Source organism: Rousettus aegyptiacus, unplaced genomic scaffold (genome assembly GCF_014176215.1).
Source record: "Rousettus aegyptiacus isolate mRouAeg1 unplaced genomic scaffold, mRouAeg1.p scaffold_m13_p_16, whole genome shotgun sequence".
NCBI classification, from domain to species: Eukaryota; Metazoa; Chordata; class Mammalia; order Chiroptera; family Pteropodidae; genus Rousettus; species Rousettus aegyptiacus.
In genome coordinates, this window is record NW_023416291.1 from 33,636,214 (window position 1) to 33,654,522 (window position 18,309).

Below are 18,309 nucleotides of genomic sequence, written 5' to 3' on the forward strand. Positions count from 1 at the left end.
ACCTTTGTGGCCTCTTTATAAAATGTGTGGCATTTCTGAGGCTGAGTTTGTCTTGAGCAGTTCTCTGGAGAGGTGTATTTAGCTCTTTGAGCTTGGGCTCAAAATTGTGTGTTGACCATGTTAGAGATGGAGCTCTTGTCCACATTGTGTCATTCTACTTCATTCCTTTATTACAGATCCCTAGTTTTGCTATAAAATTATTATCTATGAGGTTATCAACACTTACCCCCACTACAGGTGATATGGGGATTTGGGGATAAATACTGGAACTGTAGGATCTGTCCTCTAAGAGTTTTTTTTTAAATTTCCTGCCTACTTGCCCAACTAAAAAAAAATCTATCTTGAAGACAATTTTTATTATCACTAACTAAACTGTAGGATCAGTTTAGGTATTTTATTTCCGTAGAACACTTTAACAGAAAGATCAGGACCAAACGGGGAAAAATTAACTAGTCTTTTTTTTTTTCCCTCACTTAGGACAAGAGACTCCGAAGTCAAACCAAAGAACTGTAAGTATAGTTAACATGCCTTTGTACTTCATATTATAAAGTTTAATTGTTAAAATAAGTGTTCTGGTAGAAATAATGGATCAGACAGACCATTAAATAGGTGCATTAAGTATTTACGTAGTATGTACGTGAATTCCATTTGTAGAAGGTCAGGGGTAGTTAAGGGGCACTGTTTATCACTCATAGCTATGGAGACACTGTGTAACAAATAGCCCCAAAGCTCAGTGGCCTAAGACAGTAAGCATTTACTGAGCTCAGGTGTCTACAGCTGGGTGGCTGTCAGCTATCTTGGCCAGGCTTGCCAGGGATGTCAGGGCTGACCTGCTTCTGCCACATGATTTGGCCAGCCTGGATGCAATCTCACGGCAGTGGCAGAGAGTGAGGGCAGAAGTGAAAAGCAGCATTTTTTCAAGGCTCTCTTGACATCCAATTGGGTGAAGCAGATTTTGAGACTTGGCTTAATAAGTCCAGGGGTTGGCAGAACCCGGATCTTAGTGGCAAGGGGAGCAGTCTAGATCCCATGTCTGCAGACTGCGCATCAGACCAGTTCCTCCTTACCTGCACGGGGTCGGCATTGTGGGGGCCAGATGCTTGCCCTGCAGGTAGGATTTCTGTCTCGTCACAAGAACTCAGTGGAGTCCTGTTATCTGTTTTTTTAAACCACTGACATCTCATCAACGTTTTTACGAAGTGTTGGTGGCATTTTTGAGATAAGTTCCGAGGCGATAAATGCCTTTCAGGTTTCCTGCAATGAAGCCTTGCCTTTCAGATGGGAAAGGCAACCCGTACTCTAACTCAAGGAGGAGACCATGTATAGGTCCTCACTGGGCTGCTTGCAATGGCATTAGACTCCCTGAGCTGACTTGAGGGCGTGTGTCTTTTCTTTTGTGACAGGACACCTAAACAGAAATCTAAGGAGGAGCCTGACAGAGAAGCAAGACCAGGAGTTCATGCTGAAATGGATGAAGGAGATGGAAAAGTAATGACTGAATCTTTGTTACTTTACTTTATTCTTATGTTCCCATTTGGTTGGGAGAAATGGCCTGGGGCAGGGCTCTGGGTTCAAATCCAGTCTTATCTACCCGTGTGGGGACTCTGGGCAAATTACCTAATCACCCTCCTGGGGTCTGGTGGTTGTCACTGCATGTCAGTGCCTGGTACGTAGTGAGCGTTCAGTTGTCTGTCTATTCACAACAATGAAGCCTGTGTGTGCCTTGACTAAGATGTGTTTGGAACCAGCTCGATTTTTTTCTGAAGGCCCAACGTGTCAACCCAGATATGTGTGTCATCCATGCCTGTGCTGCTTTATCAGTCATTTTCCTAGGTTGAGTCTAGCTCCCCTCACTCCCACCAGTCTCCTCACTTCCAGTTCAGCTAAGTAAACGCGTTTGAGGATTTAAACATTCCACATTGAGAGGGCTGGGCCTGTGTAAAAATCAGGATGGCAGGGTTATCCGCAGGGCTGTCCTGCCACTTGAACTCTGGGCGGAGGATAGATCTGCTGGGGCTGCAGCACAGGAATCTTGAGCTTTTTAGGGCTGTTTTGTCCCATCTAAGAGGCTGAACTAGGATTCCACGATTGTCTGTGGGCTTCTGTCTGTGGCGATCTGGAGAGTGGAGCCCGAGGTCACAGACTTCCTGGGTTGTGAGCATTCTCACTTCCAACCTAGTTGGTGATGGGCGTCTGTTCTCGTCCTGTGGCAGATGACTCTTGGTGTCCTCTCCAGCTTGCTCTAACATCTTGTCTCTTACCTTTCCTGTCCAGATATTGGTTACCTTCCTGTCAGCACTTGCCCTTCAGATCTAGAGAGATCTTAGTGGTGTCATCAGCCACCCATTCTCAAACTGGCAGGAGTTTTAAATCAGATAGCCAGCACTTTTGCCTTTTTAATATTTTTTACCTTTTTTGATAGATCCATTTGTAAATTTGTTGCTTTACGAAGAAGAGCTGTGTTATCAGAACAGTATTTTTTGCCTGCGGGCTCAGAAATTATTAGATTGTCCAAATAGAACAAGGAGTTGGTAACATAATTGGGAATTCTTAATTTTCCATAGTAGATTCAAAGTTAATGTCCCCTCTGCCCCCTCCACCCACCACTATCCCAGTGCCTATCTGGGTAAAGTCTTCACCTGTGACTAGATGACAGATGGAGCTATAGGCATTTTGGCCAACATAAGCAAAATTACTATAATATTCCCTTCTACACTGAGCTTTTCTGGGATAGGGCTTGGTAAAATATGGCCCGCAGGCCAAATCTAGCCCGCTGCCTGTTTTTCTAAATTTTACTGGAGCACAGCCACGCCTTTTCATTTGCATATATTTCTGGTTGCTTTTGTGCTACAGTGGCAAAGTTGAGTAGTAGTGACACAGACCATGTGGTTTGCCAATCTGAAGGTGTTTTTTTTTTACTGACCCTTTATAGAAAGTTTGCCAACTCCTAGTCAACTCTTGTTTTTAAGGGGTAGGGAACTGAGTTAAAAATTTGAAGCCTCATCTCTACCCTGAAGATCTGCCTAGATTTTCCTATTCTCTAGTTCCACAGTGCTGTGATCACTAACTGATACTTCGGGTTTGGTCTAGCTCTTTTCTCAGAGGCTAATTTTTCCCCCTTTATATCTCCACCCCTGCTTTCCCCTCTCAGGATGAAAAGAGGCACAGAAGTCAACCCAAAGATCTGTAAGTGGTTAAAATGCTTGCGCTTTTGTGCTGTGCTTTGTGTAATTTTAATTATTGAAATAACTGTTCTAGAGACCTGTGACGATGTAGAGGTTCACACAGAGTTGCTGATGGTATCGGAAGATTGGATTAGTTGGGGCAGGGTTGGATAAGAAGCCAAACTCTGGGCCCTATACTTTCCTTACGCTCTACCACTTCAGCGGAACTCCTGTCACTGCAGTCACCTGTGTCCATTAGCTTCCAGCACTTCTCATCATGCCCCCGACATCTGAGGGGTCACATGGGGCTTCTGAATGCTTCGTTTCAGGATTACGAGTTAGCAGCCACCATGACAAGGGGGCTCTCTTTTTTTGGATGGGAATAAAGAATCTGTGCCCTAGATGTATTCTGAATATTTCGCTTTTTGATAGGAAGGCATTAGTTTGTCTTTTGATGCATGTTGGCAATACGATTAGTTTTTCTGCACTAACATTTGGTGTATATTTGTTTACCCAACAGAGCTGCCAAACGGAGACCTGAAGAAAAAGAACCTGAAAGAGTAAAACCACAAGTTTCTGATGAAAAAGATGAAGACGAAAAAGTAAGGCATTGCTTTTTTTCAATTTTATCATATTTCGTACATCCCATCTGCTAGAATGTTAAAGTGACTTTTTAAAAATTAACTTTGTTTTGGAAATATTCAAGCATACCCAAAATTGAGCAGAATAGGGTAGTAAATTCCCACGTTCTCATTAGTCTTCAACAATTATCAACTCGTGATCAAGTGTTTTAGCCAAGCCCTGCTCATCCTCCTTATCCTCCCGTTACCCCTGATGATGAGCAAATCCCAGATATATTACTAAAATATTTACAGAAGAACTACTTATAAAATGACTCTTAAAACACTGTAGTCCCATCATAACACAATAATACTAAATTCTAGTTTTGCATTCAGACTCTGATTGTCTCCATTATGTTCTTACGCTTTGTTGCTTTGTTTGGATCAGAACCCAAACAAAGTCTATACACTATATTTGATATCTGTCCTAAAGTTTCACCCCTCTCCTCTCGTTTGCAGTATGTGCAAGGAACCGGTTATCTAGAGATCCGTATTCTGGATTTTGCTATTTGCATTTGTCCTGCATTTAACATTCTCCTTCAGCCCTGTCTCCTGCAGACTGTAGAGTCTAGAGCCTTGACCAGCTCCAGGTCTTCTGTTGTTTTCCAGAGGACTTGTGAGGTGGTATCACATTCTTTCTATTGTATCACACCAGAAGTCACAGTTGTCTCTTTGTGGGGTTAAAATTGATCGCTGGGCTCAGGCGCCAGATCCATCCATTATAAAGTCCCCCTCAGTTTTCAGCTAATGTTTTTAACAGTCACTGCTTAATTCTATTCCACTAGGAGTTGCAAAGTAGGATAGTCTAGTTCTGTTGTTCCTTTATTTATCCAAAATAGTTCTAGAAACAAATTTCCCCTTAATTTTAGTCTGCTCAGACTACTGTAAGAAAATACCATAGTCTGGTTGGTTTAAACAACAGATATTTATTTTTTTTTTTCACAGTTCAGGAAACTGAAAGTCCAAGGTCAAAGTGCTGGCAGGGTTTGTTTCTGGTGACGCCTTTCTTCCTGACTTGCTGATGGCCATCTCCTCACTGGGTCCTCACGTGGCCTTTCCCTGTATGAGCATGGAGGGAGAATGAACTCGGGTGTCCCTTCTAATAAGGACACTAGTGCAATTGGATTAGGGCTCCACTCTTATGACCTCATTTATTTAACCTTAGTCACCTCCTTAAGAGATCCATCCCCGAAGTCATACTCAGGGTTAGGGCTCTAACATACAAATTAGTGGCACATAGTTCAGTCCATAGGACCCCTTATCAGTTATTTACTTGAAGTACCACTTGTATAGGAAAGCTAAGGGTTTTTTGTTTTTTGGTCTCTTAATGAGTCTTTTAAGGAAGTTTTTGGTTATAAGAATTTTGATTATAAGACTACACACTGAAGGTGGCTCAGGTCTTACTGGCTTCTTCTCTGCCTCTGACTAGGTTTTGTGATAAACATATAAGTTAAATTCTTAACTCTGAAGCATTATCCAAATGTAAAGTATTTTTTACCTTTCTCTTTGTTTTCTCCATTTAGGAGGAGAAGAGACGCAAAACTACATCCAAAGAACCGTAAGAACTTATTTTTGTCTTTATACACAGCAGATAATAAGATAATTGTTCTAGAAAGAAAAAGGGGCTTTCAGTGAATTGCCAGACCAGGCTTAGTTTTGAATCTGATCAGGTCTATGAGCCCAGGACCAAGATGCTCCAAGTCTGCCATGTGAAGCCGGTCTTCTCCATGTGGTAGACACACTTGTGACCTAGCACCTTGCCCCTTATGCAGTACCTGGTGTCATGTGTGTTGGGTGGTCTAGGTATAACTTTGGCGGTGTATTCTGATATTTTCTGAAATGACTAAAAGAACAAACCATCTTGTGCTTTGTTCCTAGAACTGAGAAAAAAGTGGCTCGAACCAAAACAGTAGTGTCCTCCAAGGTAAGTGTGCATCTGGGGAGAAAGCTGGTGGTGCAGCACTAATGCAATTGCTCAGAGCTGGCCCTCTGAGCATCATTGTGTCATGCCCCCACAGACCCATCCTCCGCGGTGCGTTCAGTGTGGACAGTACCTGGATGACCCTGAACTGAAGTATGAGCATCACCCAACTGACGCAGTAAGTTCCAGCACCGCCTTCAGCTGTTCATTTCTGCCTCACATCCCTCTGCTTACCAGTCTGATGTCTCTCAGGTGGATGAGCCACAGCTGTTGACAAATGAGAGACTGTCTATCTTTGACGCCAATGAATCTGGCTTTGAGAGTTACGAGGCTCTTCCCCAGCACAAACTGACGTGCTTCAGGTACTGATATGCCTATTCATTGTGACAGGGCATCTCCCTAAAGATGCCAAGGGTCTTAGTGTCTTTAGTACCTAACCTGTACTGTGTCTTATGCTGCTAACACGTGATGAATAAAAGCCACACAACTTGTGAAGTATAGTAGATCTTTGCTGGGGTTTTTTGGGTAGGGGGGTTCTTTGGCTGTAAAAACTATGCACGTTAAATCTTCAATCTGTGCACATGTGGAAGGTCGTTCATTCACATGCGGACCAGCTCTGTCCTAGGAACTCCACTGGGCATTATGGATATAGTACCTCAGGTCACTGCTTTCATGGAGGCAGAACGAAAGTTATGCTCTTCAGGTAGTAACAACTATGACAAATGGAAAGCAGAGAGTGGGCAGGAGAAAGAAACTTTAAAATGATGGGAAAATGACTTGAGCAAAGACCTCAGGGGTATACGGTAGCTGGGGAAAGACATCCTGGGAGGAAGTGTGAGCAACACAGAGGCTCAGGCGGTGGGCCCATGTTGGCTGTGGAAGACTCAGGGATGAGGCCGCTAGGCCGGGGTAGAGGGAGCAGTGGGGACAAGTGGTAGGGGATATAGTCAGGGAGCAGGGGCTGGTGAGGCAGGCAGATCCTGCAAGGCTTTGTATGCTTTGGCAATGACTCTAGAATTTTCTCTGGTTTAAGGTCCGTGATGTGAGGACTATACCTTCAGCAAGGCTCGAACAGACCCCTGACTGATCAGATCCCCCACGCTCTTTGGCCCCCGCTGTGCAGTCCACTCCCTCGCACTGGGGGTGCAGTTACTCTGAGGCTTCAGTGTGTTTCTTTGGGGAAACAGCTTGGCTCTAGGGGCAGCCCGTGTCCCCTCTCAGGCCTCGACACATGAAGTTCTCCCTGGAGAAGAGCATCTTGGGGGTGGGTGGATAACCTCAGGAACACCCGTTGTAAGCCTCAGATGGACTGCACTTTTGGGAAGCTTCTCATACCTGGGCCCCACAGCAGGTTGGGGGTTCTTATTTCCTGGGCTAAGAACCCACTGTGTTTCCTCTGCAACATTCTTCACACTCCCTGTGGTTGGGTTGGTTGTAGCCTTCTGTCCAACACGATCAGGATTCTGATCCATATTGGGATGCTCTTCATCTACCAGTGACCCCTGGAGCCTGACCCAAACCTCTGCCTGGCGACATAAGCGAAACATGCTGTGTTGGTGTCACTGGCTTTTACACCCTTGTGCATCCCTGTGGCATTCCTTGGGACAGAGGCTTGTGAGAGAGCCAGGAGCTGGAGCCTGGGCGACTATAGCCAGAATGTTGGAGCTGGAATCTCTTGGCTTCCCTCCAGGGATGGGGTCTGCTGTAGACACACTTCTCTAAGGTGGCAACAAGGACACATTTCCCAGGAATAATGTGCCTTTTAGCATCGGGCCATTGGAGTGGGACTGCCTGGGTTGCTTAGGGACTCTGCTCACCTCTAGTACATGGGCTACATGTGGAGGCTGGAAGCAAGTCTCAGGTGCAGTCCATCCTGTGAAGCAGTGGGTCTTACTCCCTGCTTCAGACTTAGAACTTCTTGATGTCACTTCTACTGAGAGCCAAGGGACAACCCAGTAGCTTGGCCCTGGATCTTCATCTTCTGTGGGTTTGCAGTGTCCTTCCCTCCCTTGATATGTGCCTACCTTTCCCACTGGACTTCAAGTCCTGAGGCAGGTCTGTGACCCAGTCTGTCTGCCATGCCTGGCACATAGTAGAGGAGCTCAACTCAGAGTGTTTGTTTTCATTTTTTAAAAAGTTTCTCAAGATTCCAGGATGAGGATTTCTGGCTCCCAAGGCCCCAGGCCAAGGGAGTGTGGTGGGAGGTGCTCTTGGGAGACTCGCACAGATCCTGCATGCCCCACCTAAGGACTGAGGCGTGGCGTGGCATCCAGTGTAGCAGGGTAGTCCTCGAGGCCAGCATAAGCAGGACCCCTAATTCATGCTGTTAAGTTTGGTGGCTTTCTACTTAATGAGGAACAGCCTAGCGGATGTTGAGGAGTGTGTCTGGGCGGGGGGACCGTGAATGTTCTTAAACCTGGGCTCTGCCAGAGGGAAGCAGAGGTCCATCCTTCCCATGTCCCTGATAGATCTCGCTTTTTATGCTATTATACGGTGTTTTGTTCTATTGAAGTTTTAATTGAGATGAAACTCAAATAACACAAACTTACACGGTTGTATAAGAAATATTATGAAGAGGTAAGTCCAAAGAAACAGCAAATCTGTGGTTGCCAGGGATGGGGAGAGAATAGGGAGTGAGTGCTTAATGGGTATGAGGTTTTATTTGGAGTGACGAAGATGTTTTGAAGCTAGATGGAGATGATGGTTGCTCAGCTGTGAGTAGAATGTGTTTAAGAGCTGGTATCTCTCTGTTAGCAACATACCGAGGGAGGATGTAGCGAGTTGTTCTCTTGTGAGATTTCCCATCATCCCACTGTCAGTCTCACTGATCTCAGTGTTGCCTTCACAGATACTTGTACTCTAGATATATAGGTGGGAGTATCAGGCCGTTTTGGTGAGAAAACACTATTGAGCTGGTGTTCTGGTGACCAGAAAGAACAGTCTAGGACTTGCACATCCTCTCATCACCTTGTGTCTGAACTTGGCTCCATACTGCAACTGGTCAACTGGTTAACACACTCTTTGTCGCCTGTCTAGTGTGTACTGTAAACGTGGTCACTTGTGCCCAATCGACACTGGCCTCATTGAGAAGAATGTTGAGCTCTTCTTCTCTGGTTCAGCAAAACCAATATATGATGATGATCCGTCTCTTGAAGGTAAGTGGAACATTCCAGGTTATATTTGGGACAAATATTTTAATAACAAATAACTTGCCTACGGAGCAGTATTCAGAACTGTTGCCTCAGAGTTAAGGCTTGAGACTTCGTGCTGTGAATAGCTATGAGCTAACACCCTGATGGCTCTGATGAGGACTGCCTGGGTTGGCTGATAAGAGATGTCAGCTCAGGTGGGCACTTTAGTGCCATGGGCCCTGCTGGGTTTTTTATATGAGTCATAGCTCTGAATCCCGTTTCCTTTCAAGAAACTTTTCCTTCTCTTTCCTCTCTTAGGCGGTGTTAATGGCAAAAATCTTGGCCCTATAAATGAATGGTGGATCACTGGCTTTGATGGAGGGGAAAAGGCTCTCATTGGCTTCAGCACCTGTAAGTAATGTGGCTGTCTGTGGACTCTCCTGGGATCGGAGAAGAACCTTTGCTCCCATCCTCCCAGGGGCTCATATGGGCTCTGGGAGTCTTAGCGGGCTCATATGAACACCGCTGCCCATGAGGGGACATGTATGGTCAGATTGGGATGGACTCTCATATAGTTACAACTGGCCTTGGAACTGACCTTCCAGTTATGAGTAGCTCATATTTTCGCAACTCAAACTCAGAATTTCAAAAACCTAGATGAGTTCAATGAAAGTCCCTTAGTCTGTCTCCATTCTCTAGTCGGTTCTTAGAGGCCACTTCAGAATGAGCTGGCTCTGACTGTACTTTACGTTTTTGACATTTGGGTATGGAATGACTTTAAGACTCCCCATAAGCTTTATAGACTCATCTCTGCCCGTTAGCTGCTATCAGGTTCCAACTGCTTTTTAAAAATATCTCATTTACTCCAGCCTTTGCCGAATACATCCTAATGGATCCCAACCCAGAGTACGCACCGATGTTCAGTGTGATGCAGGAGAAGATCTACATCAGTAAGATAGTTGTTGAGTTCCTGCAGAGCAACCCTGACTCGACCTACGAAGACCTGATCAATAAGATCGAGGTACAAGGTTTAGGTTCTTCATAGTCTGAGATTCACACCTATTTACATGCAGTATAGATATTGCTGGAAAACTCATATCAAGAATCAGCATAACCTGTTCTTCACTTTTATTAGAACAGTTTTTAATTATGCCTAAGAAATTTCTATTTTTTTCTTCAAGACCACTGTTCCTCCTTCGGTGCTCAGCCTGAATCGATTCACTGAGGATTCTCTCCTGCGACATGCCCAGTTCGTGGTGGAACAAGTAGAGAGTTATGATGAGGCTGGGGACAGCGATGAGCAGCCCATCTTCCTTACCCCCTGCATGAGAGACCTGATCAAGTTGGCGGGGGTTACCCTGGGAAAAAGGTAAGGACACGGCAGTAGTAAACTGAAGACCTGAGAGCAGAGAAGGCAGTGTCCTGTGCCCTCTTTCCCAGCCGCTCAGAGTGGGACCCTTTCTCCCAGGCGAGCTGAAAGACGTCAGACTATTAGCCATTCCGCCAAGGAGAAGGACAAAGGTCCCACGAAAGCCACTACCACCAAGCTAGTCTACCAGATCTTCGACACTTTCTTCGCAGAGCAAATCGAGAAGGATGACAGAGAAGACAAGGAGAATGCCTTCAAACGCCGGCGGTGTGGTGTCTGCGAGGTAACCTCACCTGGACCAGGCTCCCATCACAGTCTGAGCAATTTACTTCTTTCTCGTCTGGTTTGAGACGCTCACTGCTCGGATGTGACCCCTAAAACAAGCTGGGATAAAGTTGGTGATCCGGGGGTACATGCATGCCTCACAGGACAGATTGATAGGACAGCTGTTAAAAAAGGTGCTTGGACACTTTACTGAATGTGAATGCCTCTGTCATTAAAGAGTCTGGCCTCCTGGGTGGCGTTTGCTCCGCCTGTACCTCATGTGTCTGAAGGCCCTGGAGTGTGGACGGAGGCAGTGACCACCCCATAGAGGCTGCTTCCTTCAAGGGGAGGACATCCTCCAGGAGCCCGCCTCATCTGATCCTCTAACTTTCCCGGGAAAACAGGGACTCTGTCCAACTTAAATTGGAGGCCTTAAAAGACCTTTTCTGTGAATTTTTAATGCATTTTTACCTCACTATGGAGGAATCGATTTCTCTAATGCTATGACCTAGAGATCAGATTTATTTTATTATCTATTTGATTTATTTTGGAATAAAATTTGGATGCAAAAACACAGCAGCTGCTTTCAGAAGCACCCTGTGTTCACACTGTCCACTGGATTTAGTGTTTCCTTTTGTCTTCAGTGGTGGCCCTCCACAGATCTGTATGTCTTCACCATTCTTGTTTTGGTTTTACTTGTTTTATCTAGCATGTCTGTATCCAAGCTTTAAAAAAAAATTTTAAATATATAACTGATATCTTTTGTAATCATGATGTGTTGAAATAGGTAGATCTAGTTAATTCATTTTGACTACTCATACTTCATTAGCCCTCGATGGTGGGCAAATGTTGCCCTTATACACTGGGGGGCTTCTGGGGCCACTTCTACCTAGAAGTAGAATAGCTGGGGTGTGGATTAGATGCCTAACTTTAATCTTGAAAACTGCTCTCCAAAGCAGTGTTACTGACGTAAACCCTTTGAGCAGTGTGAGTTTCTCCACACCTGTCCCAATACCACCTGTCCAGCTTTTTAACCTTTGCCAGTCTGGAGGATGTGAATGGTATCTTGTTCCTGACCCCCATTTCCTGTACTTCTAATGAAGCTAAATACACAATTTCTAAAGGGTAATTTTTCAAAAAACCACTTACCAACTGTTACTGGTAGCTGTTTAATTTACTTTTTAAATACCTTTCAGGTTTGTCAGCAGCCCGAGTGTGGAAAGTGTAAAGCCTGTAAGGATATGGTTAAATTTGGTGGCAGCGGACGGAGCAAACAGGCTTGCCAAGAGAGGAGGTAGGTTTGGCTGACGTTTGTTCTGGTAGCAGAGTACAATGCCAGCCAACGGCCGGTATGCTTTATGGGACAGCTGGGTGGAGATGTTCAGAGCATGCTGGATTGCTTTATCCCTATTATCTATAAGTAAAACCATTCGGTTTTACTTATAAAAGGAGGCTTTCTTATAAAAGTGACTTTGTAGGTGTCCCAATATGGCCATGAAGGAGGCAGATGATGATGAAGAAGTAGATGACAATATCCCAGAGGTGCCGTCACCCAAAAAAATGCATCAGGGCAAGAAAAAGAAACAGAACAAGAACCGGATCTCTTGGATTGGAGAGGCTGTTAAGGTAATCCTGGATCACCTTACTGTCAGTCTCCCTACTGCCACCCTCGTGAGGAGTGAGTTGCCTCTTGATGTCTCACCATCAGGCCTCTTAAGCAGCCTGGGTCCTGCTCATTTGCCTCGGGAGATGAACAGGGCTGGCCGCGAGACCGAGGCCTGTGGCCATGCACCAGAAATGTGCTTTTATTTGTGTGTCCAAAGACTCAGTTTTCCTAGGGTTCCCAGCTAGGTATTTGACACAGTTCTAAGGGTGTCAGGCTCCTTCCACTTCAGAGCTTGTTTTGAAGAGAGTTGTTAACACCCCCTCTGGCCTGGGAGTGGGGCTTCAGGGCACTAGCAGATTATCTCCCGGTTGTTCAGTGGCCATCTCCCCATCTGAGGCTCATTTCCTGTACCAAAGCTGGAGAGCAAGTGTCTTCAGCAAGCGTGAGGCCTTGCCCTGCCATTTACTGCTCCAGGCCTGGATGGGGCTTAGCCCTGCCCTGTGGCAGTGACACTGAGGCAAGGGATGGACATGCACGTCTGGGCAGGTGGAGAGCTGAAGGGTGTGGGGGGCTGGAGCTGTGAAGCCTTTTTGGAGGAGGTGACATCTGGACTGAGACCCAGAAGTGGGAGAGGAGCTGCCCCACGAAGATCTGGGGAAGAATGGAGATGGAGGTCCTTAGTGGGGAACCAGCTTTCCTTGTGGGAGGAAAGGAAAGAGGCCTGTGGGTGAGGGAGGAGTCGGGTGGGATGCAGCTGCAGGACCACGGCAAGGAGTGGGGACTGGGCTGTTACCATAAGAGTTCTGGATCTGATTTGCTGCTGACAGAGGGTCATGAGTACCCTCTGCTGCAGGTTTCCCTCCTAGGGAGGTGGGTTTCCTGTAAGAACCAGGCTGGTAGAGCTGGTGACTTCTTAATGAAATCATTATAGGTTACACCTTTATGTAAAGTAACACCACCACACAGGTCAAACCTAGTATGGACCTTAGGTTTGGACCTTCAAACCCATCCCCACCTGAAATAAGCTTTGTTTTCAGACTGATGGCAAGAAGAGTTACTATAAGAAGGTGTGCATTGACTCGGAAACGCTGGAAGTGGGGGACTGTGTCTCTGTCATTCCAGACGACTCATCAAAACCACTGTACTTAGCAAGGTTTGTATCTTTCCCTGTGCTAGATTTGAGTGCACACTTCCTCTTGCACAGGTAGGAGATACCTGTTTTGCAAGAATAAAGCAGCAGCAGCTCTGTGCCCTGGCTGAAACACAAAACACAAATTCCCATGAGTAGACTTAGAGCAGATCTGCTGATCATTAGAACTTTCTTCCTTCTTGCTCGTCTAACTCCAGGGTCACTGCATTGTGGGAGGACAACAGCCAAGGGCAGATGTTTCATGCCCACTGGTTCTGTGCTGGCACAGACACAGTCCTTGGGGCCACATCGGACCCCCTGGAGCTGTTCCTGGTAGATGAGTGTGAGGACATGCAGCTGTCATACATTCATAGTAAGGTGATGGTCGTCTATAAAGCTCCATCTGAAAACTGGGCCTTGGAGGTGAGTGCCTGTTGCCCAGCACCTGTCATGTGCCCCTCTCTCACTGTGTGGGGTCATGCCTGACACAGCATTCTTGTCCCCAAAGGGGGGCATGGATCCTGAGGCCCTGATGGCAGAGGACGATGGGAAGACCTATTTCTACCAGTTGTGGTACGATCAAGACTATGCAAGATTCGAGTCCCCTCCAAACACCCAGCCAACGGAGGACAACAAGTACAAGTGAGTTCCTGGGCTCTGGTGCTGTCCCCTTCTCAGGGAAGACCCCATACTTCTCTTTGAATCACTAGCTTTTCATGTGTTTCCATCTGCTAGATTTGTTTCCCTGACACCACCTGATTGTTCTCTTTGCTAGCTGAAGGCCAGCCTGGCTTCGTTGCAGTGGCCGTAGATGTGTGCACAGCCTGGGCTTAGAGTTCCCTTTATGAGAAGCTCTCGTGTCCAGGAGCGGGATTTATTCCATTTTCAGCCTTTTTGTGTGTTCTTCAGCATCTGTCCCACAGATTTAACGTGTTTTCTTTAGTTTTTTAGGTATCTTCTTGTAAGTGAGATCTTTGATTACATTTTATGCCAACTGGGAGTCTTGGTTTTGCTTTGTTTTGTTTTAATGTTTAGTGCCCCATGACTATCTCTCTAACTGCTGTACTTCATTTGTTTTGACCAGCAGTGAGGCTGATGGTGTGAAGTCTGGGAGGGCTAACTTAAATGCTTCTGTGCTTTATCAGTTGGCCTGGTGTTGCTTTTTGACTTGATTTCCATATTTAAGGCTGTCTCCAACTCTCCTTTAAGGAATAATGTTGAACTCTTCCAAATACCTCTTCTACCTTTATAAAGATTTTAGTATGAGCCTCCTCTGATATTTTGAGTTCCTAACTGAATCACTCTTTGTATTCTTGCTTCTGGCATATTCCTCACCATGTTCTACATTCTGTTTGTTGATGTCTTAGAGTTTTTATAGTGAATACTCAAAAGTGGGATTGGCTTGACATTTTGGTTTCTGTCCTTCACTCCTTCAGGTTCTGCGTAAGTTGTGCCCGTCTGGCTGAAGTGAGGCAGAAAGAATTTCCCAGGGTCATGGAGCAGCTGGAGGACCTGGACGGCCGGGTTCTCTACAGCTCGGCCACCAAGGATGGTGTCCAGTATCGAGTGGGAGATGGCGTATACCTCCTCCCAGAGGCCTTCACATTCAAGTGAGTGCCCCCTTTGCCCAGGTGAGGGCCAGGGTCCCTGATCCAGTAGAGGGTTGGCTTTGGAATGTCCCCCAACTCTGCATCCCTAGTACCAGCTTCTGCCCAAGCCATCACATTGCCATCTGTGGTTATCAGACAGTATACCCAGCTGTCTAGTGCACAGTGACTATGATTCTGTTGTAGAGTGAAGCTGTGAGTCTGTGAAAGAACTCTGCTGGCTCAGAGACAGCTCCAGTGTCAATGGTGAGCCCTGCCCAGCTCTGCCTCTGACCAGCTTGTGAGGCACTGGGCCAGAGACCCCCTTTTCTCAGTCCCTTTCTGTTAGATGGGGAGAGGAGTATCACGCCTGCCTGGCCTGTAATGATTAAGTGAGTTAAAGAGATGTGCTTAGCACAGTGCCTGGCTTAGAGTGAAGACTAAATGAATATGACTTACCTCCTAGTAAATGAGAAATGCATTAAAGACTACTTTGCATATCAGAGGGCTAAGGCTCTTCCGGGAAAGATCAAAGCCACGGATATTTTCCACACTTGATCCATATTTTCCACACTTGATCCATTCTTTTTTCGTTGTAAGAACTAGTACATGGTTGGGTTTTACAACCAACATCTTCCCAATGTAGTTCAGTTTCCCCGGCTTGCAATTCCATTTTCCCGGAGTTCCAATTGGACCTCATTCCTCAGCCACCGTTCAGTTACCGTGAATTGCAAAACACAGAGGGCAGGACCCTTTTAGCCCAGGAGTCTGTGCGTCACCTTCTCCAGCACAGGTTGTCATTGGTGCGAGGGGGGGAGGGACGGTGCTGTTTATCGGCTGTTCCTGGTACAGCAGAAACATCAATACAGGTGTTCAGAGTAGCCTTTTGAGCCTGTTAGACTCTTAAGGGGGCCTGGTGGGTAGGAACTGTGGCTGCCGCCTTCCCAAATGGCAGTCTTGAGAGAGCACAGCCCGACCATCCTGACAGCCATATCAGATGATTGGCTTTGCCATAGTAGTTAGGCCAAAGTCGGCTTGCTCAGACTGCCAGTCTCTTCCCCATGCCTTCTCCAGCATCACCCCAGGTCAGCACCTCAGTTGGGAGCGTGTGGGTTATGCCATGGTAATAACCCCAAACTGCAGTTTACTTCTTGCCTGCATTATGTGTCTGTCATGGTTCAGTAAGACTCTCAGCTTGTTGTGTCACTCAAGGACCTGAGCTGCCAGAGTTGCCGCCTTCTCAAAAGTTACCAATCTCAGAGGCGAGGGAGGGCACACTGGAGGCTCTCCTGGAGGTTACATGCTCTCCCCCAGAAGTGGTTGTATGTCATTCCTGCTCATACTTGTTCAGCAGAACAAGTCACATAGCAAGAATTGCAGTCCTACCATGTAGCGGGGAGCTGGGAATATTTTAACAGCATTGGCAAGTGCCATGGCCAACAGATGGAGGATCCTTATTTTGAACGGTGGATGAAATTTAGTCTTTCTGAGTCTTTTCTAAGGGCACTTAGCTGCACTAGTTTATAGGGTGCTTGAATTTCAATGGCTATTGTCACTGAATGCTGAATTACCTACTTTTGAAAGTTTAATGTCTACACATAACATTTGCTTCTCTGCAGCATCAAACTGTCCAGTCCTGTGAAACGCCCACGGAAGGAGCCCGTGGATGAAGACCTATATCCGGAACATTACAGGAAGTACTCTGACTACATCAAAGGCAGTAACTTGGACGCCCCTGAGCCATACAGAATTGGCCGCATCAAAGAGATCTTCTGTGTCAAGAAGAGCAACGGAAAGCCGAATGAGACAGACGTCAAGATCAGACTGAACAAGTTCTATAGGTCAGTGACAGCCTCTGGTCTTCCAGAAGGCTCTGCCTGAAATGGAGTTGTAACATAATATACACAGCAATGTGTTAAGAGTTAGTAGAGGTAGCTGTTTTTCAAAGTATTTTGGATGAACTGGTGAGTGCTGACAGTGACTTGGATTATATTTCATAGACTTGCTTTTAAATCTTTGTTTTAAAGCTGCTAAGTTTGCTCCAAAAGAAATCCTTAAGCTAAAGTCCAGGGTGTGACAAAGGCAGGTGTGGAATGTCCTGGGCTCTGCCTGAGGCACCAGCAGAGAACCTCTAGTCCTATTTATGACTATTTAACTGCTCCCTTTGTCCCTCCCTGCGCTCCTCTTCCTGTTTTCTTCCCAGGCCTTCCTTCCTGTTTTGGGGGTTTCTCCTGTACTTTCCCCAAGGTCTTGGCTGCACCTACTCTTTTTCTGGGGTCCTAGTAACTGATAATTATTAGGAACCGACCTGAAACTAAGCCATATAGATAATTATAACGTTGCTTCACCTCTTGACCAATGTATATCAAAGACTTTCTTGAAGTCTTTATAATAATCAGTTGTAAAAGTAAGAAAGAAAGGGGAAGTTTGGCTGGTATAGGTGAGAGAAAGAAGCTGTAGACATGCCTCTTAGCGGGAGATAGGCAGCTGCTCTCCTGACACAGGGCCGGCCTGTTTGGGCTGCAGTTGGGGGCATGAAGAGCAAGCAGACCACTTAACAAACTGAACTACTTTTAGGTTTAATGTTCAGTTATGCATAACGGTTGCTTCTTTGTGGCATCAAGCTGTCCAGTCCCAAATGCCCATGGAAGGAGCATTTGTTAAATCTACTTGGTTTGTAGTGTTTAGTGCCAAGTAAGGGGGATAGTAATCAAGCTGACCTGATTGGGGGTGTTGAGGTCTTTACCCATGAATTCTCAGAGCACCCCCAGGAATGTGGTGCCATTTAATTCATCGTCAGTTCACAGTGAAAGAATTGCTGACAAAGACCCTTGTGCTCGCAGGCCAGAGAACACACACAAGTCCACCCCGGCGAGTTACCACGCAGACATCAACCTGCTTTACTGGAGCGATGAGGAGGCCGTGGTGGATTTCAAGGCCGTTCAGGGCCGCTGCACCGTGGAGTACGGGGAAGACCTGCCCGAGTGCCTGCAGGATTTCTCTGCTGGGGGCCCAGACCGCTTCTACTTCCTCGAGGTGGTGCTCCAGGCTTACTGGAGGAAGGGACTTTATGCCACACTCATGGCCCCCGAGAAAGCAATTTAGTTATCCAGAGTGCAAATCTGCGACGTTCAAGTCTGGAACTTTATATTTTTGGCTTTTTAAAAAGTACAATAAGTATATTTGAGTGTCCTAATGTAACTAAAATTTACTTAAAGGGTGTTGGGTGGCTTCTGCTAGCCTGCCCAGTGCCTTAGGGTGACTTAGGGAGAGGGACCCCTTCCCCAGGGAGATGTAGCCCTGCCCCTCAGTCCCTTCAGCCAGGCATCAGCATCCAGGCCAGGGTCACACATACCATGTAGGGGCCCTGGTTATCGAGAAAAGATCTAGGAGTCTGTTGACTAAGCTCATCACTTTAAGTTGAGCATGGGCTTTCCTTGTTGGTTCATCTTGTAAGGGTACATACCCGCGTTTCCCCAGGTGCTGGTGTGGGCAGCTTCGTCAGACGGCAGTCTCTTG

The 18,309-nt window shown here is 46.3% G+C and overlaps 1 protein-coding gene across 3 annotated transcripts in view; it reads left to right on the forward strand.

Moving 5' to 3' along the window:
* Positions 1 to 18,309, forward strand: part of DNMT1 (DNA methyltransferase 1) — a 38,306-nt gene that overhangs the window by 13,250 nt on the left and 6,747 nt on the right. For 2 of the 3 annotated variants that reach the window (XM_016153442.2, XM_016153443.2), the window contains exons 9-29: positions 478 to 509; positions 1,404 to 1,488; positions 3,152 to 3,186; positions 3,685 to 3,766; positions 5,308 to 5,342; positions 5,663 to 5,708; positions 5,803 to 5,883; positions 5,958 to 6,067; positions 8,742 to 8,860; positions 9,155 to 9,247; positions 9,706 to 9,857; positions 10,018 to 10,205; positions 10,305 to 10,488; positions 11,666 to 11,763; positions 11,948 to 12,095; positions 13,113 to 13,228; positions 13,423 to 13,627; positions 13,713 to 13,846; positions 14,641 to 14,814; positions 16,410 to 16,631; positions 17,634 to 17,826. In XM_016153442.2, the coding sequence (XP_016008928.1) occupies positions 478 to 509; positions 1,404 to 1,488; positions 3,152 to 3,186; positions 3,685 to 3,766; positions 5,308 to 5,342; positions 5,663 to 5,708; positions 5,803 to 5,883; positions 5,958 to 6,067; positions 8,742 to 8,860; positions 9,155 to 9,247; positions 9,706 to 9,857; positions 10,018 to 10,205; positions 10,305 to 10,488; positions 11,666 to 11,763; positions 11,948 to 12,095; positions 13,113 to 13,228; positions 13,423 to 13,627; positions 13,713 to 13,846; positions 14,641 to 14,814; positions 16,410 to 16,631; positions 17,634 to 17,826 (2,532 nt within the window). The remainder of the gene's footprint in view (positions 1 to 477; positions 510 to 1,403; positions 1,489 to 3,151; positions 3,187 to 3,684; positions 3,767 to 5,307; positions 5,343 to 5,662; positions 5,709 to 5,802; positions 5,884 to 5,957; positions 6,068 to 8,741; positions 8,861 to 9,154; positions 9,248 to 9,705; positions 9,858 to 10,017; positions 10,206 to 10,304; positions 10,489 to 11,665; positions 11,764 to 11,947; positions 12,096 to 13,112; positions 13,229 to 13,422; positions 13,628 to 13,712; positions 13,847 to 14,640; positions 14,815 to 16,409; positions 16,632 to 17,633; positions 17,827 to 18,309) is intronic. The other variant, XM_016153445.2, reaches the window with a different exon arrangement.